General features: G+C 39.3%; 1 protein-coding gene across 3 annotated transcripts in view; it reads right to left on the bottom strand.

Moving 5' to 3' along the window:
• The window catches only part of SCN11A (sodium voltage-gated channel alpha subunit 11), a 74,796-nt gene that overhangs the window by 12,518 nt on the left and 36,584 nt on the right, over positions 1-25,694 (bottom strand). The window contains exons 16-23 of one of the 3 annotated variants that reach the window (XM_087431722.1): positions 17,114-17,234; positions 16,275-16,389; positions 14,118-14,272; positions 10,399-10,572; positions 5,486-5,587; positions 4,735-5,004; positions 3,980-4,033; positions 1,215-1,356 (exon numbers count right to left, since the gene is read on the bottom strand). In XM_087431722.1, coding sequence (XP_087287848.1) covers positions 1,215-1,356; positions 3,980-4,033; positions 4,735-5,004; positions 5,486-5,587; positions 10,399-10,572; positions 14,118-14,272; positions 16,275-16,389; positions 17,114-17,234 — 1,133 coding nt within the window. Of the gene's footprint in view, positions 1-1,214; positions 1,357-3,979; positions 4,034-4,734; positions 5,005-5,485; positions 5,588-10,398; positions 10,573-14,117; positions 14,273-16,274; positions 16,390-17,113; positions 17,241-25,694 lie in introns of all 3 variants that reach the window. The other 2 variants (XM_004419958.1, XM_087431721.1) reach the window with 2 other exon arrangements.

The following is a 25,694-nucleotide window of genomic DNA, read 5'->3' on the forward strand; positions in this document are numbered from 1 at the left end:
GCTGCGCCACAGGGCTGGCCCTTAAACAGATAATTCTTAAGGGAGAAATATGTATGGCCATCAATCAACCTGTGAAAAAGTATATAACCTCACAAATGATCACATAAATGAATATAAAACAATGAGATAAACACTTTTACCCATCGAGCTAGAAAAGATAATAAAAAATTATAAAAATCAAAATGATAAAAACAGAGTAAACAGGCATTTTCGTATGTTGCAAAAGGAGAGTACCTAGCACAGCATTTTAGCAATATATCTTTAATATCTTAAATTCTAGGAACTTCTCCTGAGGAAATAATCACAGACACACAGAGAGAATTTCAAGAATGTTCATGATTGTTTCAGAAGAGCAGGAAATTTAGAAAAGACCTAAATGTCCAAAAGAGAGGAGGATGATTAGCATAAATTATGATCTATCCATAAGATGGGATGTAATTCAGCCCTGAAAATTCTGATAACAAAGATGATTTCATGACATGGGCTCATAACTAGTGGAGAGGAGAGGAAGCTAAAAAATTAAAAATATTGCGTAATCTCATCCGTGTAAAAAGAATACACAGTTACAAAGTAACTGGAAGAGAATGTACCATAAAGATGAGGCTTAATCTAACAGGGTTATCATTTGGTGGCCACCTTAGGGGTGATTTAAATTTTCTTTTTAATCTTCCTCTATTTCCCACATTTACTACCAAGTTCCTATGGATCATAGAATCAGAAAAATAAACATCTGTTTATTACAGTGCATGGCAAAAAAATATCCCTAAAAAACCTGCCTCTTCCCCAATCATCGTCTTTCCAAGTAAATTCAATAAATCTGCTGAGACTTGGGTGTTGAGAGCCAGAACACAAGTTTGCTGAAATAGGAGAGTTTATTCTTTTTATCCTGGATAACAAGTTACACTTGAAAAGTTACTAAAAGATGACTATAGTGTCATACATACTAATCCTGGTAGCTGTTTTTCTATTGAGATTCAACAATGTCCTTTTTTTAAGAAGGTAGACTGGAGAGTAAAAACAATGATTTAATAAAACCCAGCTGTTTTCAGTCTCTTTTCAGCCATATCTTTAAGAATCTTCTCCAAGTGGCTTCCTCTTTGTTCTTAGGCAGATGATAAAGGCTACTTTGCACAACAGTCTAGACCAGAATTATGTTCCATTCAAGCCCGTTGGAGAAGAGAGGTGAAAATACCAAATCAGGACAACCCCAATACTTATCTTTTTCTGCTGTTGGTTGAAGTTGTCAATAATAACACCAATAAAGAGATTCAGAGTAAAGAATGAACCAAAGATGATAAAAACTACGAAGTAAAGGTACATGTATTTGTTGTCCTCAAACTTTGGCTGTTCATCTTCCTGTTAGGGATTTTTAAATGAGAGAAAAAAACAATTACTGGAGAAAAATATAAGCCATCTTAACTGTCTTATCTAGAAGACCAAAGTGTTTCTCAGCAGCAGCATTAACTACTCAGCCTCCTCCAGACAGTCATGGCCCCTGCAGGGAGCCCCTATTTCAGTTTCCCCTAGTGCAGCTTGAGTGGTACCATGCAGTGGGGAGGGGTTGTGGCAAGACGGTTAGGCTTTTTCTACCAGCAATGAAGAATCGTGGAGGGGTTGTAAGAGATAGGAGTGGCATGATCACATGTATCCTTTGAAAAGGTCTCTAGGATGTTTATATGGACACCTAACTGGAGGGAGCCAGACTGCAGATGAGGCTACCAGAGAAGGGGCGTGTTCACCTCAGGCAGAGGTTACTGACTAGCAACTGTCGTTGCACAACTATATCCTCATACAGAGCCCACTGTTGTATTTAGTCTGTGTTTATGTCCTGTCACTCTTGAATTCCTAGTGCCTAGTGTACCTTGGGACATGTAGATTCTCAGTACACATTGAATGAATGAATGATTGAGTGAATGAAGGAATGAATAATCAAGCTTCAGAATGGACACAAATGGACTACAACCAAGCTCCCCCAGCTCAAGGTGTGACCCAAAGCATTGGAGATTCCTTTCCTCTAAGTTCTTCACATTGTCATCGGCTTTATGCAGTTTGGGGATAGGTGGCAGGAGGATTTCTCTTATCTTTCCCCCGATCACATTCAAAGATATAGCTATGAGTGCTGATAGCTCTGTCATCTGTTGGATATATTTCTGATATTTGTTATTCAACAACCACCAAATAGACTAGTGTAATGGAAGTAAATATTTGAAAATATTATTTTTCTCTTTTGCCTGGAAGAGTACCTGACCTTAGTCCCAGTTGGCTTGAGGCATCCGCTTGTTGGAATCAAGGGTAGGCATTAGTACAGAAACAATACAATGGAAAGAAAGAATTAATATTCAGCATCTGACATTTAAAATAAGATTATGCAGTGGGCTGGTAGTCTTGCAAAGGGAGGTTCAGATAGAAAGAGGAAAGAACAAAAGCTCACCCCATTTGTACCTAGAGAATTGTCAGAAAAAGAAATAGAGAGACAGAGAACATCAGAGCAATGAGATGTGTGTCCTGATTCTCCCTCTTTGGGTTTGGAGAAGGGACTTGGGGCCCAGTAAATTGAGGGGAACCTGGAGGGCAAAGAGGATGTTCTGGTTCAACTTCTGTATTTTTCTAAGAGGAAACTGCTACTGGGAAGGCCTGGGATACTTAAGAGGCTGGAGTAGTATAATCAGACAGAGAGAGGTCTCTCAAACCTTTTTCAGTTCTCCTGTGGCTTGGACATGGGATTGATAGCCATGGGCCTGCCATGGTGGGCTTCGTAGCAAGCAATGGGAGTAGACTTCTGGGCCAGAGACCACGTGGAGGATATGGCAGAGAGTCAGTGTTTGAGGCCAGGAGGAGTTGAGAGGGGAGAAAGACCCATGGTTTCACCAGTCACAGCTTCAATATTTGAGACCAGCAGGATGCTCTGTGGCTACACAGACAAGGGCCATCATGCTAGAAGCCAGCACCCACCAGCTAGAATGTCACAGGACAAGCATCAGGACAGGCACCTCTCCACACACCTCCACCCACCTATCATTCACTGAGGGAACATATGTAAGCCACATACCCCTTCTATCATACATCTGCATAAGATTTCCTTCCCATCCCCCATTTCCACTTCAAGGCAGATGGATGCCTAAGGTGAACTAGGGTGAAGGTCAGGTACTCAAACAGACAAAAAAAATGAGCACATTAATATTTTAAAACATTTCCTTTGTTATAAATGGTCTCTACTACTATTATAACACTACTCATACCACCTCTACTGCTGCTACCGACTCACATGTGTGGAACACCTACTATGTGCCATGCGTCAAATCTGCACTCTCAAACAGAACAACACACGTGTGATGAAATGGAAAAAATAAACAATGTTGCTTCCATTCTTGATTCAACCATTTGCTCATGCTTTGGCTTTGGGCAACACTCTTCCTTTCTATTCCTCAATTTTTTCAACTGGGAAATAGAAATAGACTAGATTGCTGAGTATTCTCCCAACTTTGGGAGTCCATGATTACTTTTATTTAACCACAATTTAACAGTTGACAATCATCAGAAACCCCTTTAGCCTCTGGGAAGCCTGGAGCCATGGGATATTCACTCTTGTTCAGACCTAGTCCAGTCTTAAGGTTTTCCCAGTCAAGGGCAAGTACCCTTTGAAATTTGGCTTCTGCCGGTCCACCTATTTGGAGAAGAGGTAGGAGAGGAAAATCAAGGCATCCTGTGATTCTGTTGTTTCTGGCTCCATCTCCTATATGAGTGGCTTCTCTTTGGTCACTATGGAGGAAGATAACTGGACTTTGGAGCACATTAGGATGTAATACTCATGGCAAGACGAATAATAACCCTTTTTATGCCTACTTCACCGTGTTCGTCTCAAGGAAAACAAGGCAAAGAACTCTGGCCACCGGAACTATGAGGCAGGAAGTTCTGGATTGTCCATATAGTCGTGATATTTGACCCTAGCACTGTAGAACATGGTGGAACAGAAGCTCACCTTTGTGGAATCAACAGCTGCGTACATAATTTCCATCCAGCCCTTAAATGTTGCCTGCAACAAAAGCAAAGAAATACGAACACAGTTATAGAGGAAAGTGCCTTCGTCAACAGGCAAGTGCCATGCAAAGGCAAGCAAGGCCCAGTGGGCAGATATACGTAAGATGATGTCCCACCCTTCCGGGACAGAATGTCCAATAAAAGAACAGTAGAAAGGAACTCAAGGATGAGTGTTTTGATTTTTTTCTTCTTCCTTTGCACAAGATAAAAAGTTTAAAAGCAAAAGAAATTTCTGCCTTAAAAATTGCTAGAGAAGCTATGGTCCAGCTGCTGGAAAGAGCCTGGTTAAGGCTCTTTCCTGATGCCACATCTGTTTGTACTGTCTGTCCAAGACCTGGCAACTGTGGTTTGACCTAGGACTGACTTCCAACAGGGAACTGTTACTAATGGTGTGGCTTAGCATCTGAGGCTCCACTCCTCTCTAGCTGGAGCTCTGGAGAGCAAGGCGCCATATAGGACAGGGTGAGACACACAGACTCTTACAGGGGCATTACTTGGATGTTGAGGCTCAGTAGACAATAAAGTTGGAGATGCTCAGTGGGGAACAATTCCAGAGGGCATTGGCTCCCACATGCAGAATTGGGATTTGATTCTATTATCTCAGTGGAGGCACTGAATTTTTATTAGCTGAGAAATGATTTGTGATTCTTTTAGGTTTTCTCTCCTCCGAGTCAAAAACGTAGCGACAGTACTTACCACTTGGAGCAGGGCGAGGTAAGCCATTCCCACATTGTCAAAGTTGACTTCCGGGGTGAACCAGGAGAAATTTCTACTTTTACATTGGCTATGGTTTGCAACAATGCTGTAATTTATAACTGAATTTTTATCTGTTCCATTGATGCATCTTGCAAATTTTCCAGAAAGGAAGTTTACTCCCAGGATACAAAATATGAGCCAGAAAATGAGGCAGACAAGCAAAACATTCAGAATGGCAGGTATGGCACCTATAAGAGCATTAACTACTACCTGAAGGAAACAAAACAGAAGAAAAACATAACAGATTTGTGGGACACCAAACTCTTGATCCTCCCAGGATGGGCCTGATATGTGCCGCTGGATCTCTTGGAGCTACGTCTTTACTCTCCACCCTCCACCCCTCACCCCATGGCAAGCTCTCCTCTCAGCTCCATATGCAATGGGTCTTTCTGTTGCCACTGAGGATCACTTGAGAAGTCTCCTCTAATGATGGTGGTAGAGACTTATGGGACACACGCCCTAGGTTTGAAAGGAAGCCAGAGCCCATCTCAGCGCTGTCACAGAAGCTCTTTTAGGATGGAGACTATATCTTAGACTTTTCTCTGTCTCTCAGATTCTAAGCAGTGAGCTAGATGGAAAGAAGGCCAGGAAAAGCTTGGCAATTTAAGGGAAGCCTAGCCCAAGAAGAGCTGTTGGCCTCTCTGCCTTTCCCTGCTAGCTGAACTTCCTCCCATCTACCTGAAGAATGTACCTTCATTCCTTCAAACTGGGACAGCGCTCTCAGGGGCCTCAGTGCTCGGAGAGTCCGGAAGGACTTCAAGCTCTTTAAGTCGATGAGACTGGCCACAGAGACCTGGTGGGAAGAGAGGCCACAGGTAGTACAACTGACTTGAAGCTCGGGAAGCCAGTGTGGGATTGAGAGCCCTTGTTCTGAGAGGCAGATGCTTCAGACCCACAATGGATTATCCAGACACAAAGACAGCCAGATGCTGCTGGAAAGGGGAGGGCAGGTGGAAAGGCTATTTTTCTCCTTGTCTAGCAAAGTTAGAGCCCACTCAGGCGAGAACGATGCATTTATATCATTTGTTTAATGAAAGACAAAGAAAAACTGAGAAATTGTTGTAAATTAAAGGAAACGAAAGAGATATGACAACGATATGCTGTGAAGTGTCCTGATTTGGATCCTGGATTGGGGGAGGGGAAGGTGGTGGTGGGTGCGTAGAGAGAATTAGTCATAAAGGACGTTGTTGTGACAACTGACAAAATTTGAAAATGGGTGTGGGATTTAGTATTGGATCATGTTCAATTTCCTAACTTTGATAATTGTACTGTGACTATGTCAGAAAATATCCTTGTTCTAAGAAATACACACTGAAATGTTGAGGGGTAAATGGGCGTGGTGCCTGCAACTTAATCTCAAGCAGTTTAGAAAAAAAAGAGACAAACTGACAAAGCAGATGGGGTAAAATGTCAATAATTGGTTAATCTGGGGAAAGAGTATAAGGGGTCCTTCTTCACACTCTTTCTTGCAACTTTTCTGTAAGTTTGAAATGATATCAAAATAAAAAGTTACAAAGAAATAATAAATTTCCTCTCACTCAAATAGCTCCTTTTTGGGGAATTAAATCCAATTTTCTCTCCCAACATACTTCTTCCCAACAGGACAGGACTGAGGATTGGAAAGCTCTGTAAATATACTAAATTAAAACTTAACAAATACCCTGTGCTTAAGTTGAAGACCACCATTTGTAGATTTTCAGCCCTTCTTACTGATTACGCAGAGCTTGCAGAGGCTCAACTTGGAAGGGGAGTTGCTCAGTGGGACAGGAAGTGAATTATGATACTCCTGACAGATGTCAAAGTTCACCATTATCTAAAAACATCCACCACTAATCTTGCCCATCTCACTGTAGTAAAATATTTGCAAAATTGAGAGAAATTGAGTTAATATGACAGGATAATTGGATTTTAAAATTTATAATCAATTTTTTAAAAAAATCACTGTCAATGCAAAATGTTTCTATTTATAACGGTTTTTAAAATAGGCTTTTTGTTTATGATAGCATTGTCTGTTGGGCGAGTTATTTAAGCAGCCTTTCCCCCAAATACTCTTTCTACCTGGTACCTAGCAAGAAGGAAAAGGATGTCAAAGCTTAGCAGTTCTTCTGGCTTTACCAAGTGACTGTTATCATGGGTGGGGAAGAAATGTTCCTAGAGGGATTCTGTACATCTTTTCACCTGGAATTTCACCCCCAGTCTCAGTTCCACCAAATTGGGAGGCATTGAGGAGACAGATAGACATAAAAACACCCACATTCTTTCCCACTCTACAGCATTCTTCAGGGTGGGAAGTCTTCTGCTAGTTTTATCTTATTTTTTCTCTAACTTGCATTTATCAGTCTGAGCTATGTTTTTGAGATACATCATGTTATACATTCTTACAGTTTGCTCCTTTTAACTGTTGTGAAATATCACAACATGATATGTGAATATGAAATCCACTCCTCCTTGGTGAATATCTAGGTTATTTCCATTTCTCTGCTATTATGAACGACAGCAAACTGGACAGACATATGCATTTCTCCCAGGTACATACAAAAGAGTTTTCCTTATATTTTTAACTAGAAGTAGTACTTCTGGATTGTAAATGGGGTTCATTTGTAATTTTACTTAATAGTACAAAACTTCCCCCCAAATGACTGTATCAATTAAATTGTTAGCAGTGATTAGAGACTCAATTTTCCTATATCCTTCTCAATATTAGATATTATCCAACTTTAAAATTTTTGTCAATCTGATGAGTCAAAAGAAGTCTCTCATTTTAATATGCACTTCTGTGCTAACTGGTGATATAACTAATGTGTATTTCTTCATACATTTATTAGCAACTCACGTTCCTTCTGTGAATTGCCTGTCATATCCTTCTCCCATTCTTATATTGGGTTGTCTTTTTCTTGCTTACCTGTAAGGAGTTTTTATATACTGTGGATAATAATTATCTGTTATGTGTATGGTGAATACTGTCTCCGGGCTCTAACCTGTCCTTAACTACGATTACGATATTGTTTAATACAAAAACAAAAGTTTTATATTTTGATATAGGTGAATTTATACATATATTTTTGTGGTTGTGTTTGCATTTTTCTACTTCAAAATTATAAAGATCATTTTATATAATCTTGATTAACAAGCAACATAAAAGGGTTATTCATATATATTCTCTCATTTAAGCTGCACAATAATGTTACAAATTTTTTTGTGTGTGTGAGGAAGATCAGGCCTGTGCTAACATCTGCCAATCTTCCTCTTTTTTTTTTTTTTTTGAGGAAGACTGGCCCTGGGCTAACATCCGTGCCCATCTTCCTCTGCTTTATATGGGACGCCGCCACAGCAAGGCTTGCCAAGCAGTGCGTTGGTGTGCGCCTGGGATCTGAACCTGCGAACCCTGGGCCCCGCAGTGGAGCATGTGCATTTAACTGCTTGCGACACCAGGCTGGCCCCAATAATGTTCCAAATTAACCAGCATTGTATATCACTTACTATGTTACTGATAAGGAAACCTGAAGCTCAGAGGATCAGCAACTTGTTTCAGGTGAAACTGGGGTTCACACCTTGTTCTGTATGATGCTAAGGCTAATAATAGTAATAGTGGACCACACTTATTGTGTGCTTTCTCTGGGATTTATAAAGATATATAATCATAAGATTATTTCCTTTTTTGTTCTATTCATTTTTGTTCCATTCATTTTGTTATCAAGGTTATACTTGTCTCATTAAATAAGTTTGCAAGCTTCCTTTCTTTTTCTACTCTTTCTAACAATTTGAATAAGGTTGCGTTAACTGCTTCTCTTAGTTCAAGCTGCTGTAACAGAATACAACAGCATGGTGGCTTATAAATAACAGAAATTTATTTCTTATAGTCTGGAGGCTGGCAAGTCCAAGATCAAGGCAATAGCAGAGTCAGTGTCTGGAGAGAACCTGCTTCCTGGGTCATAGATGGACGACTTCTCCCCGTGTCTTCACACGGCAGAAGCAGTGAGGAAGCTCTGTGGGGTCTCTTTTATAAGAGCACTAGTTCCATTCATGATGGCTTGGCCCTCATGACCTAATCACCTCCCAAAGCCTCACCTCCAAATACCAACACATTGGGGATTAGGTTTCAACATAGGACTTTTGGGGGATGCAGACATTCACTATATAGCATCACTCCTTGGAAGTTTGGTAAAACTTTGTCAAACGATCTGGGCCTAGTGCGCTTTTTTAACAGTGTGGTATTGGACTACTCTTTTTATATTTTAAATGGTTATTGTTATATTTATGTTTTCCATTTTGTATCTGGTCAAATTTGGGCAATTTATAGTCCACACTTTCTTTTTTATTCATGTGAAAACTATGTCAAAAGAGGGAAGCACTTTGTTTAAGGTTACACAGAAAGAGAGCAGACAAGGTAGCTTTAGGACCAGTCTCCTAAGTTTAGGTCAGTAAACCACAGGTGCCTAGAATGGAGATACCAATAATCTGTCCACTGTCATGGATTCTTCACTATAATCTAATAAGATAATGAGTGCAGAGTGATTTGCACTCTAGAAACTGATAGAGTTGACGAACATGTGGATGTTTTTATTTCATTTTTTGACTTCTGTTGAAGCTCCTGTGGCACTGATGCCTTTATAAAATGCCTGAACAACATGGCTCATTTGTGTCTACCAACAACGTTATGGTTCCCCAGCAGGGTGTGCTGACCACATGGCTTATGCTTATGCATTTGTGATACCTATTTCCTTAAATAGCAGGGATAAAGTCTAACTAACTAGCTCATGGTAGAAAGGATATAGATACTAAAATCAAGGTCTTTGGAGTAAGACTTACTAGGTTTGAGTCTCACCTCCACCACTTCTAGCTGGGCAATCTTGAACATGTTTCTTAGTCTCTCTATGACTTAGTTTCTTCCTATGTATATGAAAAAAACAATAGTACCTATCACATGGAGTGACTGTGATAACTATAAGAGAGAATGCATATGAAGAATATGGCAGAGTAACTGGCAGAGAAAGCACTCAATAAATGTGTTCTACTATTACTGTTATTGGCCTTACCATCACACAGACCAAGGTGCAAATCCCAGTTTCACCTGAAACGAGTTGCTGATCATCTGAGCTTCAGGTATCTTTGTAACGTGGTAGGTGATATATAACTCTATGTAACTCATAGTATTGTTGTGCAGGTTAAATGAAAGAACGTATGTGAATAGTCCTCTTATGTTGCTTCACAATCAAGACAGAGACCAGCCAAGCCTGTTGGCTGCTGACCTGCTTTGAGAAGTCTTGAAAAGAAATGGAAGGTTGGAAGGAGAAGGGAAAATGGAGGACACTCAAGTTATTCTAGGTATACGTCAGACATAGGCAGTGCTTATGGAGAGAAGTGGATGAGTGCCATCACAGAAAATGTTGGAGTGGTGAGCATATGAAGTTCAGCGTAAGAGGAAGGGGACCCAGGAAAGGCAGGTCTCTAGATAAATGACAACTACTTACAAGTACTGTAAAGAAAAATATTTTGGAAAGGCACTCATATGAGGCACACAGGAATAGCGGCTCCTATATGATCCCCTCCCCCACTCCCATCCTCTACCCCTACCCTTATGGGATACAGAGATGGTAAACTCACAATCACAATGACGAAATCAAGCCAGCACCAGGCACTGGTGAAATATTTCCCAAATCCAAAGGCCACCCATTTCAGACCCATCTCCAGGATAAAAATGTATGTGAAAATACTGTCAGTATAATTAAGTAACGCTTCAATATTAGGTTGGTTCTTAAGGTGAATATCTTCAAATACCTGAAATGATAAAGCATAGCCATAGGCCAGTTTGAATATTTGCACAGAACTCCTTGCTAACTTTACGTTTTATTTTTCTTCCTTACTTGAATAAACTAGTATCTCTCTCTCGATGATGTTTTGCTCAAAAGGTATTAAGGCTGAACTTTTCCAATGGAATCAATTCCTTGAGTAAATAAATCTGGAAGAAAGAAAATCCTATTTCTAGACTTCTATTGCCACTATAGTTTTCCAGGCTCTCATCACTGGCCCCAGGAATATAAAAACATCTTCCTAATGGCTCACCATGTCATTTCCTGGTCTTCCTAATCCTTTCAACTCTTGCCAACATCTTGCCAACTTTTCCAGAACCACCCAGTGGCGTATACCATCTCTTTCATCTTTCTAGTTACCTTAGAGGCTCTATTCAGTGGCTCTCCACTGCTTATAACATCAAGCCTACACTCTAGATCCCGCCAACCCTGAGGCCCATCATCTTCCACCACTAACAGCCTTATCCATTTGATCATCTTGTATGAACACCATGACATGCAAAAGTTTGGGAAGCTCTAGGCTAGAGCTCCCAGCGTAAATTACTTTGAATATTAAACATTCATTAAGTGTGACTATGAAAATGAGACATCCTAGTTTTCAGAGACACTCTTTTTCATGCTATGTCTAAATATTTCCCTTACCCAAAGTGTGTGTGTGATTCTCCAGGGTCTATGTAACTATGGTATAAACTGTTCTTTTGGCCCTCACAGAGTTGCTGAGGATGAAAAAAAGGAGAGAAGGGGCCCTAGCACTAAACCTGCCAAGACATTTGGGCAAACACTGAAGGCAAGAAAGAAATTAGCCCTGCTGCTGGGGACTAAGGTAATCCCACAGCCCCATGGCCCTGCAGAAAAAGAATGAAAAGAATAAGACAGTCTCACTTCCAACTCCTAAGTGGGCATTTGACTGGAGAAGGCCCTCTATCTCCCCCTCTGTCCTGCCAGCTTCTTGTCAGCCTTTAGATCTCAGTTTAGCTCATATTTTCTATAGGAAACTGTCCTCCTTCAACCAAGACTGAGTTAGGCATCAATCCTACATGACCTCATGTCACCCACTTCTCTGAGGGTATCACTGTGGCCCTGGTCTATAATTGCCTGGACTCCACCTGTCTTCCCTATTAGACTCCAAGCTCCTGGAAGTAGGGTTTTGTCTGTGTATTTGCCTCTGTAGGAGAGACAAATCTAAATGGTGTTGGAAGCTTATTTTCTCTCATTTTGGAAACTTAGCAACAAGCTGGCTCAGCAGGTCTGAGTTTGCTCAATGGAAGAACAGGCTGACATCAGCAACTGAGCTTTGAGGCTTCCACAGCATAAGGAGGCCATTTCCTAATCCAAGAAGCTCCCATTACTACATAGCTGCCCAGACCAGAGCTTCTCAGACTCTAATGAGCCCCAAATCACCTAGATTCTGATTCAGCAGGCCTGGGGTGGGCCCAAGATTCTGCATTTCTAACAAGATTCCAGGGGATACTGCTGGCCCATACACCACATACAGTGGCAGGGGATTAGATGTTTCTTGTCTCCATTTCTCTACAAATATGTATAGTGAAACAAGGCCTGTGTCCCTCTCCTGGAGCCCTCTGCATTGCGTGTTCAGTGTTGCTCTGCCCAGCCTATGCTGGCCTCATCTGAAGGCAGATGAGAACTATGAGGATTGTGTGCCCTCTGCTACTCCTCTAATTTTAAGTTTTCTTGTATGGTGCCAGAGGGCATGTGTCTGTAGCCTTTTTACAACACCACTGCTTTTCCACTCACCAGCACAGGGGTTGGTAGACACCAGTTACCATCGAGGAATCAATGAAAGAAACTCACCACTTGAATAAAAGTAGACAGCCAGTGAAAATGTAGTCTCCAGAAGACTACAGGGAACCCTAGACCAAGGGTTAGCAATAAAAAGGAAGTTCTCTGGGACAGTTTTAAAGAAATTTGCTTTTTTGTTTGAGGAATAATTTACATTGCAGTAAGTAGATACATGGAGATGTCTGCTGATCATAGGCTCTGGTGGGCCCCAGTATGTGCTCATCTCCTTTCACCTAGAGATTACACAGGTGTAAAGCACTAACCAGGAAGATAGTGGCGAAGGAGCAAGACATTTCCTTGTCTCTTCCATTTGCTAGCGACTTATTGTGAAATGTTCTGTGACTCTACATCAATAAAGGGGAACCCAGGAGTCCATTCACTTACATAACAAATAGTAAGAGAATTTAGTTCTATATTATGGCCATTTTAAGGGGAGACACAAGATAGAAGGGAAGAGATGGAGAAAGCGAAACAGCTAGGTGATATGAGAGAAGATACTGTCGCCCAATGGGGAGGTGAAGAGGGGGCAAGAAGGACCGAAAGGTGAGGAGAGAGAGCAGGAAGGAGTTTATGACTATCTGGCTATGGAGGCTGATGGATTCAGAGTTATTTCCAAATCTCACTAGGACACACCAGACCTTAATTTGGAAGGATCAGTCACACACATAAATCAGTATCTCTTTGTCCCTCACCTCAAGGGGTCACGAGTGGTGGAAAATACCAAGACAACTTATATCCTAATCTGGTCTCTGTAGCCTTCTCCTCCTAATGTTTTACCTTTTAGAAAGCAGCACTATGGTCTTCAGGAAGAGAGAAGGTAGGAGTATTCTAGAGGAGGAAACACATACGATACAGAGAAAATGTCTAGAAATCCTCCAAGAACGACGAACAGACCTGGGGTCAAGGACCAGACTCCAATAGCCACTTCAAAGTGCTGGCTTTTCAAACACATAGATGCAGAGACTAGATGGGTGGTTACCAGAGGGGAAGGGTGGAGGAAGGAGGGTGAAAGGGGTGACTGGGCACACGTGTATGGTGATGGACGGTAATTAGTCTTTGGGTGGTGAACATGATGCAACCTACACAGAAATCAAAATATAAAGATGTACACTTGAAATTTTAAAAAAACAAAGAAAAAGGTAAAGATAAGACATAACTTCTATAAAAAAGCATATTCCCTTCTGGTCCTTTAGGCCATTTTCAAGGGCTACTTATCAAAAAGAGTCAATAGAATTAAACAAAGGTTTATAACATTAAGCTCCAGTAAGGAAAAGATTCAGTTCAGAGGACCACAGAAATATATGTCTAGAGAATAAAATAAATTAAATCTACAACTTAATCTTCAAATAGGACATACTTAGTTAAGTTTTCTAAGTATCTGAGATGATAGTATCTAAAGTCACTTGATTTAAATTCATGATTAAAGAAATAAAGATACCACATTTAAATAAATAAATAAATAAATAAGTAAATAAGTGCTGGTTTTTGTCATGCTTCCTCACAGGTGAATTGTCTTTGGCTTGGGGATTTTCCAGTTGGAGCATGACTCCAGAAGTTGTTGTGTAAAATCCTGTCCCCTAAGGGGAACCAGCAGCAGAGATGCCACTTCTGCCTGGTCTCTCCACATTCACAGCCCCATGAGGGGCCAAGTCAGAATGTAGCTCCCCCAGCTGCCTTGATCCCCAACGGCCTCAAAAGACTAAGAAAATTTACCAGTGCCCCACTGCTCAGCAGAATCACAAAGATAATAAAGCTCTCAAACCAGCTGTGTTTCACTATTTGGTAGCAGGTTTTCCGTAGGTTCCACCAAGTGATCCAGGGAGACTTTCTCTTGTCCATAGCACAGCATGGGAAGCAGCAACCCAGTCCTGCAAAGAATGAGCAGTAGCACTATCATTAGTGTCTGTAGTAAGTTATATTAATAATCCCAACTCTTCACCCCTCCCTTTATGCATGTCCTGTGCCTTTGCAATTGCTCCCACTAAAGGGGTGGAGTCTTTTTCCAACCTCTTGAATCTGGGCTCAGCCATGTGACTTGATTTGGCCAATAGAGCAGAGTGAGAGCCACAGCATGCCAGTTCTGAGCCTAGGCTTTGAGAGGCCTTGCATGTTTCCACTTGCTTTCCTGTACCATCTCCATAAGCAAGGCATATTTGGGCCAGCCCACTGGTTCCAGGAGGAGGAGGATAGACACGTGGTGCAGAACCAAGTTGCCCAGTTCAGCTCAGGCTAGAGTAGCTGACTGCTAGTCATTACCACTCACATGAATAAAGTCAGCCAAGATCATCAGCAGAGATAACCAGCCTAGATGAACAGAATCATGCAGACACATGTTTATTATTGTATGCCACTGAGGTTTTATGGTTGTTTGTTATGCAGAGACTATTTTGGCAAAAGTAAATAGTGTCCTAAGGATTGCAGGGAATGAAGTGAGGATGGACACAGACTTTGTGAACCACCCAAACCATACACAGAAGAATTTGATCAATCGAGGTTTTTACACATAGCTGGGCATGTGATCTCAACACACACAAGCCTTCAGCATCACATCATCCTTTTCACCTTGTCTCCTCCCCTCCTCCAAGTTCTGTCAATGCTTGTTTCATGGTGATTACAACATTCTACTCTTTTCCTCACCATACTCCTAAGCCACAGTGAGGTCTCCTCATTCTGCCCCTTACCTTGCTCTATCTTTCAGAACATCAATAGGTTAATCTCCCTAAAAGGCTACGTTTTTCTGTCTTTGCTCCCACTCCTCCCTTCTTCTACCCACCTTGCTTCTCCATCTCCACTGTTGACATCCTGTGTGCACCTCAAGGACCAGTCCAAATATAAGTCAGGAGAACAGTAATCTATCCATAGCCTGACCTCTGACCCTGTGGGCAGCTTTGGGGTGGTCAAACAACCTAGAATGAGTCTGAAACTCACTCTTGGCGTTCTTTCTGAGACCACTACCGTCTCAAACTTATGGTGAAATTTTTAATTTTTAGATTCATTCATTCAAGTTGTTTATTTATCTATGTATCAACATTTGTTGAGTCCACAATCTGGGCCAGATTCTATTCTCACATTAGAAATACAATATTGATTAAGTCACTGCCTTTGTTTTTAAGAACTTCACGGGAGAGACAGACACAAATAAATTCGCCACAATGAATACAGGAAATAATTAAGGCACATAAGCAGGAACCATTACATTCACTCAAGGAATCAGGAAAGGCTGCATTTATCGATCGCTTATTATGTGCAAGATACTCTTCTAAATGATTTGCATTCACTCATTTAATACCCACAACGACCCTTTGCAGTAGATACTATTATTATACCCATTTTATAAATGAAACACAGAGAGGCTAAGTAAATTGAACAAGTCACACAGCTAGTAAATGAAGAAGCCAGAATTTGAGCTAAGGCAGTAAGGTTCCAGAGACGAAGCTCCTAACTACAATGCTATCCTGCTTCCAGAGGAAAATCTTGAGGGATAAGTTGAAGCCTGGCAGGGGTTCCAATCAACCCTGGGACTTATGGTCAAGTTCTCTTGGTCTATGACCTCAAGTGCATCCTGATAATGGGTATACTGGGGACTATACAAAGTGACAGACATATTGGCCCAGTGATCTTTCTAGGAAAGTTTTCTAGAGTTTCTCAATAGTTGGGTTGTGTAAGCTGAGCCCACCAGAATCAAGAATTTCCTGAAATCCCCTTTGCCTAGACCTGATAATGGTGCCAAGAATCTATGGCTGCTGTCTCTTCACTTTTGTCTCTAGTAGAAGTAGAAAGAAGGCATCTATCAAAACCACAGAGCTTCAAAGAATAACAGAACCCCATCCAAATATTCTATAAACTGGGTGAAAGAATACTGTCACTTACCTTTGGGTAAACATCTCCCTGGGGTTTTTTTGGGAACCATTTCGGATACTCGCCCAAAAGGATCCTGTGGATCAATGGTGCTACATTCTGACAACACACTGGCAGCATCAGACTTCTGCACATCAGAACAAATCAAAGGGGGAATCATTTACCAAGACTCTCTCTCACCATGGTAGTACCTAATACATAATTGTATAACTTTTGGAGCATGAAGCTAGCTAGGCAAAGGCCTCTAGGTACAAGAGGTGTCTAGAAAGTGTCCCTCTTATTGGATCCTTTCTAAATGCTCTGACCAGTCCTGACTTCAGGAGAGAATTCTCTAACTGCTCTCCCCTGGCTGAAGAAAGGCAAGGTGTATGAAGACACAGTACCTCAACCTTTTCCTCCCTACAGATCATACTTCTGATCCTCTGCCCCCAAATAGAGAAGCCAGGTGATGAGGAGAAGGCTACTTTGCTGAGACTGTAATTTTTAGCTACCTCAACTCCAGGAATAATAGGCCTAGACAAGTGCCAGATTTTGCCCTCCAGGAGACATTTTGGCAATATCGAGAGACATTTTTTGTTTCACAACTGGGGAATGCTATTGGTATCCATTGGTAGAGGCCATGGATGCTGCTAAACATCCTGCAATACACAGAATAGCTCACCACAACAAGAATTATCCTGCCGCAAATGTCATAGTAGAGAGGTTGAGAAACCCTGGCCTAGGCCTTTGCTTAAGACTTGATTCCAGCAGTTTGCTCTGCACTAATCTTGATATTTTTCCATAGTGGCTGTCTTGGAGAAGGTGTACGGATGAGCCACATGTTCCTTCTGGGAATACCCTGGAAAAACTACCTTTCGGGAATTCTGTTCTGAGAGAGAAGCATCATCTTCATAGAACACGTCAATTTCCACGCTTTGAACTCTTGGGCTGCTGGACTTCTTGGTCTCCTGATGGAGTTCAGAGGCCTGACACAAAGAAGCCCAGAGTAGAATTAACATTCCTCCCGGACATCTCACTTGAGATGAAACAAGTTTGAATTCTATTTCGTTTTGTTTGTCATGAAAATTTAACATTATTACTCTTTTTCTTTTTACTTTTTAAAACTGCTCCTGGAAAAACTCAACATAAAATAATTCTGGGAAAACTACTATAGGAAAAAGATAATGAAACTTACTCAGAAGTCATATAATCAAAACAATATGGTTTTGCTACAAAGTTCACCAAATAATTCAGAGGTGAAACTTACTATATCCCTTCAATTCAATGGCTACATAATAAATTATTTGATAAATGGTATCAGTATAATTAGCTATCCCTGAAGAAATACTACAGTGCCAGAATATAGTAAAAACAAAATCCACAATCATCTGATATTCCAATATAAAAGTAGGTGAGTAAAAATGTTAGAAAAATCATTTGGAAAATAATTTTTTTATCATTTGGGGTACAGAGGGTTGGCTTAGCAAAACAGAAAACCAAAAAGCATAAAGAAAAATATATCACTACATAAAAATAAAAAATAAATTTTGTCTGATGACCTGCAGGGATATCCAAGAAGGATGTGTGAAGTCACCCTAAAATCTGTGTGAGGGTTCCTGTGAATTTGACATTGTAAGCTCATAATTTAAGAACACTTCTCCCTTTTGAACACATGCAATGACACACACACACACACGCACACACATACACACACACAAAACTGGTAAATATATCTATGGACCAGACACAGAACAGAAATATAAAGTAGTAACCATTTAAAGCACATAGCAAGTAATAGTGACTAAAAGTGTCCCATGTGAGGGAGGGAACCACAGCTATGTCCAAGGCTTGAAACAGTGGGATGGGTTGAACTTCTTACACTTAAGAGAGAAAGCCAAAACAAGCTGTGGCCAATGCTTGGAATTACAATTATACAAAGGTGCATACCTAGGGAGGCAGGAGGAAGTACAGCCTCAGAAATAGAACCTGAGCAAAGGTACCCACTGGTTCAGTGACCGGGTCTGTGCTATGCCTAGTATCGCTGTTAGACAAGAATCCCAAATTGACAGTATAAGACTTGGTTCTGAAATGGATGCCCTAGAAAGGTCTATTAAAGACATGAAAGAACTTGGGCTGCAGAAAGGTTGACAGATCCTTCCACTAAAGATGAGTTTTCAGACCAATACTCCAAAATATATAAAGAGACAAAGATAAAATAGTAGTTCCTCAAAATTAACCACTGGGAGGTGAATTTACTCAAGAAAAAAAAAGGAAATTAATATAATACTCTGAAAGTGTCATTGAAATTAATAGGTTTAGGATGTAATAAAAAAGATATATAGAATTTCACTTGATGGCAGTGTAAGAAGCTCCATGGACAACCTCCCCAGGGAAATAAGCATAAGTGGTGAAAAATATTTTTAAAAACTCATTTAAAGTCTCTGGAAACTGTCCTAAGGGCATACATTATATGAAGAAACATTTATTCAAGAAAATCCAGGGCCGGCCCTGTGGCTTGGTGGTTAAGTGCGCGCGCTGCGATGCTGGCGGCCCGGGTTCGGATCCCGGGTGCGCATCGAGGCACCACTTCTCCGTTCATCCTGAGGCTGAGTCCCACATACAGCAACTAGAAGGATGTGCAGCTACGACACACAACTATCCACTGGGGCTTTGGGGGTAAAAAATAAATAAATAAAATCTTTAAAAAAAAAAAAAAAAAAAAGAAAATCCACAAAATTCAGTAATAACAACAGGAGTCCATGGCACTTGAGCCATGATCAGCTCTATCCCTCCCCACCCCTCAGCTCAGCTTCTTGGAAGCCCCACTCTAGGAAGATGTGACCAAAAAGATGGGGTCCTCTCTACCCTCAGCTCCTAATCAAGGGATATGTGTTTCACCAGGAGGTGTAGGTCAGCAGCTTTTCTCATCCCTGCCACCTCTGAGTTGAAGAGGCTAAATTCCTGGTGAATGTGGCCAAGAATTTGGGATCCCTTCCTCAATTCAGCCTCTACTCATAGGACAGAAACTCTATTCCAGGTTCAACAGCTTGAGAATACTGGGGCCCTGATCGCCCTCACCCCAGCTAGTTTGTAGGGCAGAGGTTCCATGCAGGAAGAGAGAAGCTGAGAAAATGAGAGACTACTGCCCCTCTGAGTACCTGGAGCAGTGGCTAAGATATTTGCCCAGGTTGGGAGGCAACCCCTAAGAAATAAGAGCTCTGAAACCCTCCACAAAGGAACTGACGTTATTTGAAACACAAATTGGGGAAGTCCAAGCCTAAGGATGCTCTTGAAAACAATGGAGATTTTGATGGTAAGCAAATAAGAAGAGACTGGTAGCTTTTCTTCATTAAAGGCAACAAATAAACCATAGGTCAGCAAGTTCACCACAGAGAACCATGGAAAGAGACAGCTAAAAGAGTCTTCCTGGGGTCAGAACAAATCTCAGAGGCTAGCCTTAAAATTACCCCTTCCCAAATTTAATTAGATCAAACTATGGAGCAATTAACGCCCTGTGGTATTATCAAAAACAATAGAGCAATTGGTTGAGCCTAAAAACTGGGTGTGATACCAAATGAGGAAGACAGATTAACAGAGAGATCATGGAAAGAGACAGTCAAAGAGGGCCCTGCTAAACCAACTGTCATTGTAGAGTGACTGTGTGCAAACCCAATACTGTGCTCTCTGAGGAGTGACAGCAAAGACTTCACATTTGTGTGTGTATGTTGGGGGAGGAGTAGGGAGAGGAGGGAATAGACTTCAGTAAAATAGTCTACCCAAGTCACCAAAAAAGCCCTAGAAAGGAGAGAAGGGAATCAATTCCAGAGTTGCTACAATATATTAGTTTAAATGCCCAATTTTTAACAAAATTATGAAACATGCAAAAAACAGGAAAATGTGATCCATACATAGGAAAAGAGTAGGCAACATAAGCTGCCTGTGAGACGGCCTAGATGTCAGAGTTAACAAAGAACGCAAAGCAGCTATTATAAATATGTTTAAAGAATTAAAAAAATATATTTTATAAAAAGGATGCTGTGATGACAATGTATAATCAAATACAGAATATCAATTAAGAGATAGAAATTATTTTAAAAAATGGAAATTCTGGAGTTGAAATGTACAATAACTGAAATGAAAATTCACTAGAAGGAGCAGCAGTACATTTGAACTGGCAGAACAAAGAATCAGTGAACTTGAAGAGGGATCAACAGAGATTATACAATCCAAAGGGCACAGAGAAAAAAGAAGAAAGAAAACTTAAAAGAAATTCAGAGGTACATGGAACACCATTAAGCACACCAACCAGAAAAAAAGGAGAGAGAAAGATGAGCAGAAAAAATACTCAAAGAAATAAACTTCCCAAATTTGACTGAAAATATTAATCTACACATCTAAGAAGCTTATAGAATTCAAAGTAGGATAAACACAAAGAGATTTACACCTAGACACATCATAGTAAAAATGATGAAAGCCAAAGATAAAATCTTGAAAGTAGCAAGAGGAAAGTGGCTCATCATGTACAAGGGACTCCAATGAAATTAACAGCTGATTTCTCATTAGAAACAATGGAGACTAGAAGGCAAAGTGCTGAAATTAAAAAACAAAGGTGAACCAAGATTTTAATATCCAGCAAAACAATCTTTCAAAAAATGAAGGCAAAATAAAGATATTCCCAGATAAACAAAAAAGAGAATTCTTTGCTGGCTGACATATCTTACAAAAAATACTAAAGGAGAGCTTTCAGGCTGAAAGCAAGTGACCCTAAATGGTGATAAAAGTCCATATAAAAAAGCAAAGAGCACAGGTAAAGGTAAGTATGTAATTAAAAGATGACATACATGCACATTTCTTTTCCTTTCTTCTCTTAACTGATTTCAAAGGAAACTGTGTAAAACAATATGTTTAAAAGTAATGTATTGTTAGGCATGTAACACAGAAATAAAATATATTTGATAATAACAGCACAAAAGAGATGAGTGGGAGCAAAGTTGTTTTAGAGTAAGGAAATGACACCTGAAGGTAACTTGAATTCACGAAAACAGATGAAGAGAGCCACAAATGGTAAATAAGATTAATAAAATAAACTCTATAAATATATACCTCCTTTCCTTTCCTTTCTCAGATTCTTTAGTAGACATATAATTATATAAAGCAATAATGATAAAAATGTATTGTTGGGTTTTTAACATATATAGACATAATACATATAATAAAAACAGTACAAAATGGGGGAGAGGGAATAGAGCTATATATGAGTAATGTTTCTGTATCTCACTGGAATTAAGTTAGTATAAACCAGACATCAATTCTAATAAGTTAGATGTGTATGATAGTTCCTACAGCAACCAATAGGACAACAACTCAAAAAAAATATTGTGAAAAAATTATTAAAGGAATTAAGATATTACACCAGGAAATATTCAAATAATGCAAAGTAAGGCAGTAAAGGAGGAAAAGAGGAATAAAAACATATGAGACATATAAAAAACAAAAAGTAAAATATTAGAAGTAAATAAACTAGATCAGTAATAATATTAAATGCAAATAGGTTAAACAATCTAACCAAGAGGCAGAAATTGTCAGACTGGATAAGAAAACAAGATCCAATTACGTATTTTCTATGGGAGACACATTTTAGATTCAGAGATACAAAGAATTTGAAAGTAAAAGGATGGGAAAAGATACCACGCAAGCAGCAACCATAGGAAAGCTAGTGTGACTATGTTACTATCAGACAAAATAGATTTTAAAACAAAAAATTTACTAGAGATAAAGAGGGACATTTTATAATAATAAAAGTGTCAATATATCAGGAAGATATAACATTTATAAACATATACGCACATAACAAAAGACCCATAAAACACAGGCATACTTCATTTTATTGTGCTTCATTTTATTGCACTTCGCAGATATTGCGTTTTTCACAAGACCTTCCACTAGCAAAAAAATTACCACTTGCTGAAGGCTCAGATGATGGTTAGTATTTTTTAGCAAAAAAATATTTCTAAATTAAGGTATGTACATTGTTTTTTTAGACATAATGCTATTGTACACTTAATAGACTACTGTATAGTGTAAACATCTGTATGCACTGGGAAACCAAAAAATTCATGTGACTTGCTTTATTGTGATAATCACTTCATTCAGTGGTCTAGAACTAAATCCTCAATATCTTGGAGGTATGCCTGTATATGAAACAAAAACTGACAGAACTGAAAGGAGAAATAGACAATTTAATAATAATGGTTGGAGACTTCAATAACTCATTTTCAAAAATGAGTATAACAACTAAGTATAAGATCAACAAGGAAATAGAAGACTTGAACAACATTATAAATCAATTATATCTAACAAACATTTATAGAACACTCAACCCCAAACAGATATACATTCTTCTCAAGTACACATGAAACACTTCCAGGATAGACAATATGCTAGGCCATAAAACAAGCCTCAATAAATTTAAAAGGATTGAAGTTGTACAGAGTATGTTTTCTGTAACAATGAAGTAAAATTAGAAATTAATAACAAAAAGATAATTGATGAATTCACAAACATGGGAAAATCAAACAAAACATTCTTAAATAACCAATAAGTCAAAGAATAAATCATAAAAGAAATTAGAAAAGACTTTAAGATAAATGGAAATGAAAATATAATATGCCAAAAATTGTTGGATGCAGCTAAAGCAGTGCTTAAAGGAAAATTTATAGCTATAAACATCTACAATAAAAAAAAGAAACATCTCAAATCAATAACTTAACCTTCCACCTTAAAGCACTGGAAAAGGAAGAAAAAACAAAACTGAAAGCAAGCAGAAGAAAGGATATAATAAGTATTCAAGCAGAAATTAATAAAATAGTAGATAAAATCAACAAAACCAAAAGTTGATTATTTTAAAAGACCAACAAAATTGACAAAACTTTAACAAGACTGACCAAGAGAAAATGAGAGAAGATCAAATTACTAAAATCAGGAATGAAAGAGGGGACGTTACTATCAATCTTACAGAAAGCAAAAGGATTATAAGGAAATACTGTGAACAACTGTATGTCATCAAAATAGATAACTTCAATGAAATGGACATATTCTAGAAATATAAAAACTACCAAAACAGACTCAAGAAGAAATAGAAAATATGAATAGCCCTATAACAAGGAAGGAGATTGAATTTCTATATAATTTAAAAACTTCCCACAGAGACATCCAGTTTCTGGTCTGACATCTAAGAAGTCTGGAGGTCTTCACCCCATCCTAACAAGTAAAAAGCTGAACAAACTGGAAAATCAACAATTCTTCCTATATCCATAAGAGAAGTGAAGACCAGGGCAAACCACTGCCCCCTGGTTGCAGAGATAGACAGGAAAATACTGAGAATCACAACTTACCAGAGAAGAAACCCAGGATCAAAAGCCTCCATGGGAACCAGTGCCAGGGTAGGGAAACCTGAACTATAATTAACAAATTGCTGCAGGCTCAGTGTGGACAAGTCTAAGAGATAAAAGCTCCAGGGGACCTGGTCATCAGGGGGCCCCCAGACTTTCATGAGTTTTACCTCTTGGAGCTCTACCTGATTCTCACAGTGAATATCAGAGAAAAATCCCCTTGTGCTTCTGGCGGGGGAAGAGGAAAAGAAAGCATTCTGAAATATGTGACAGCAGTCTGTTCTTAACAAGAACTGCCCTCAAGAGAAATTAGTAAACCAGAGCCTAACCTGCTGGGGTTTTATCAGGGCCTAACTGACCTGGGGGAAAGGAAATACCCAGTTCCAGCCAGCTCTCAATTTCCATGTGGAGGGAGGGAAATATCCAACTCCAGTCCACTCTAGCCATTTTGTTCCACCTAAAGGCATGAGGGGGGACTGAAAAGCACTGTGAAGTTCACAGTTCAGTGGCACAGGCTCACTAAAAGACTGAGACCTAATCATAGGACTATAGAACTCTTCCATTCCCCCCACACCTTACCAACACATTACTAAAGGCCTATTTATAGCAGTTCCATCTACCCAGTACATCATGTCTGACTACGAAGAAAAAATTAGAAGTCATACTAAAAGGCAAAACAAAAAAACAAAAAACAGTTTGAAGAGACAGAGCAAGTGTCAAAACCAGACTCAATATGGCAGAGATGTAGGAATTATCAGACCAGGAATTTAAAACAACTATGATTAAAATGCTAAGGGATCTAATGGATAAAATAGACAGCATGCAAGAAGACAGGGAATTTAAGCAGAGAGACGGAAATTCTAAGAAGGAATAAAAAAGAAATGCTGGAGATCAAAAACACTGTAACAGAAATGAAGAATGCCTTTGATGGGCCTATTGGTAGACTGGACACAGCTGAAGAAAGAATCTCTGAGCTTGAGGCTATCTCAGTAGAAACCACCAAAAAGGAAAAGCAAAGAGAAAAAATATGGAAAAAAACAGAACAGAATATCCAAGACCTGTGGGGCAACTACAAAGGTGTAACGTACACATAATGGGAATACCAGAAGGAGAAGAAAGAGAGAAAGGAACAGAAAAAATATTTGAAACAGTAATGACTGAGAATTTTCCGTATAATGCTATATGTCAATTATAATTTGTAATATCATTTGGATGGAACTTGAGGACATTATGCTCAAGTGAAATATGTCAGACAGAGAAAGAAAAATACCATATGATATCACTTATATGTGCAATCTAAAAAAGCCAAATTTGCAGAAACAGAGAGTAGAATGGTGGTTACCAGGGACCAAGGGCTGGGTGAAATGGGGAGATGTTGGTCAAAAAGTACTTCTTCCAGTTAGAAGATGAATAAATTCAGGGAATCTAATGTATAGCATTGTAATTATAGTTAACAATACCGTACTATACACTTGAACTTGCTAAGAGAGTAACCCTTAAATGTTCTCACCATGAAAAAGAAATAGTAATTATGTGACATGACGGAGGTGTTTGCTAATGCCATGGTGGTAATTATATTGTAATGTATAAGTGTATCAAATCAACACATTGCATACCTTAAATGTACACAATGTTATATGTCAATTATATCTCAAGGCTGAAAAAAAAAAGAAAAGATATAGAAGAGGAGGAAGACTTCTCACCTCATTTAATGAGGCCCATATTAACCTGATACCAAAACCAGGCAGATACATTACAAGGGAAAAACCTAGTGATGCAAAATCTTTAACAAAATATTAGCAAATTGAATCTAAATATATATATATATAAGGACAATATACCATAGCCAAGTAGGGATAACCCAAGGAATGCATGGGTGATTTAACATTTAGAATAAATGAGAAAAAAAAAATATGATTATCCCAATAAATATAGGAAATGCATTTCAGAAAATTCAATATATATTCATCATTTAAAAATATAAAACCTCCTAGCAAATTAGGAATAAAGAGAATTTCCTCAACTAAGATCTTGCTTAATGGGGAAAGACTTGATGTTTCTA

The sequence above is a fragment of the Ceratotherium simum genome, chromosome 5 (genome assembly GCF_057802395.1).
Source record: "Ceratotherium simum simum isolate JZ-2026a chromosome 5, ASM5780239v1, whole genome shotgun sequence".
Lineage (NCBI taxonomy): Eukaryota > Metazoa > Chordata > Mammalia > Perissodactyla > Rhinocerotidae > Ceratotherium > Ceratotherium simum.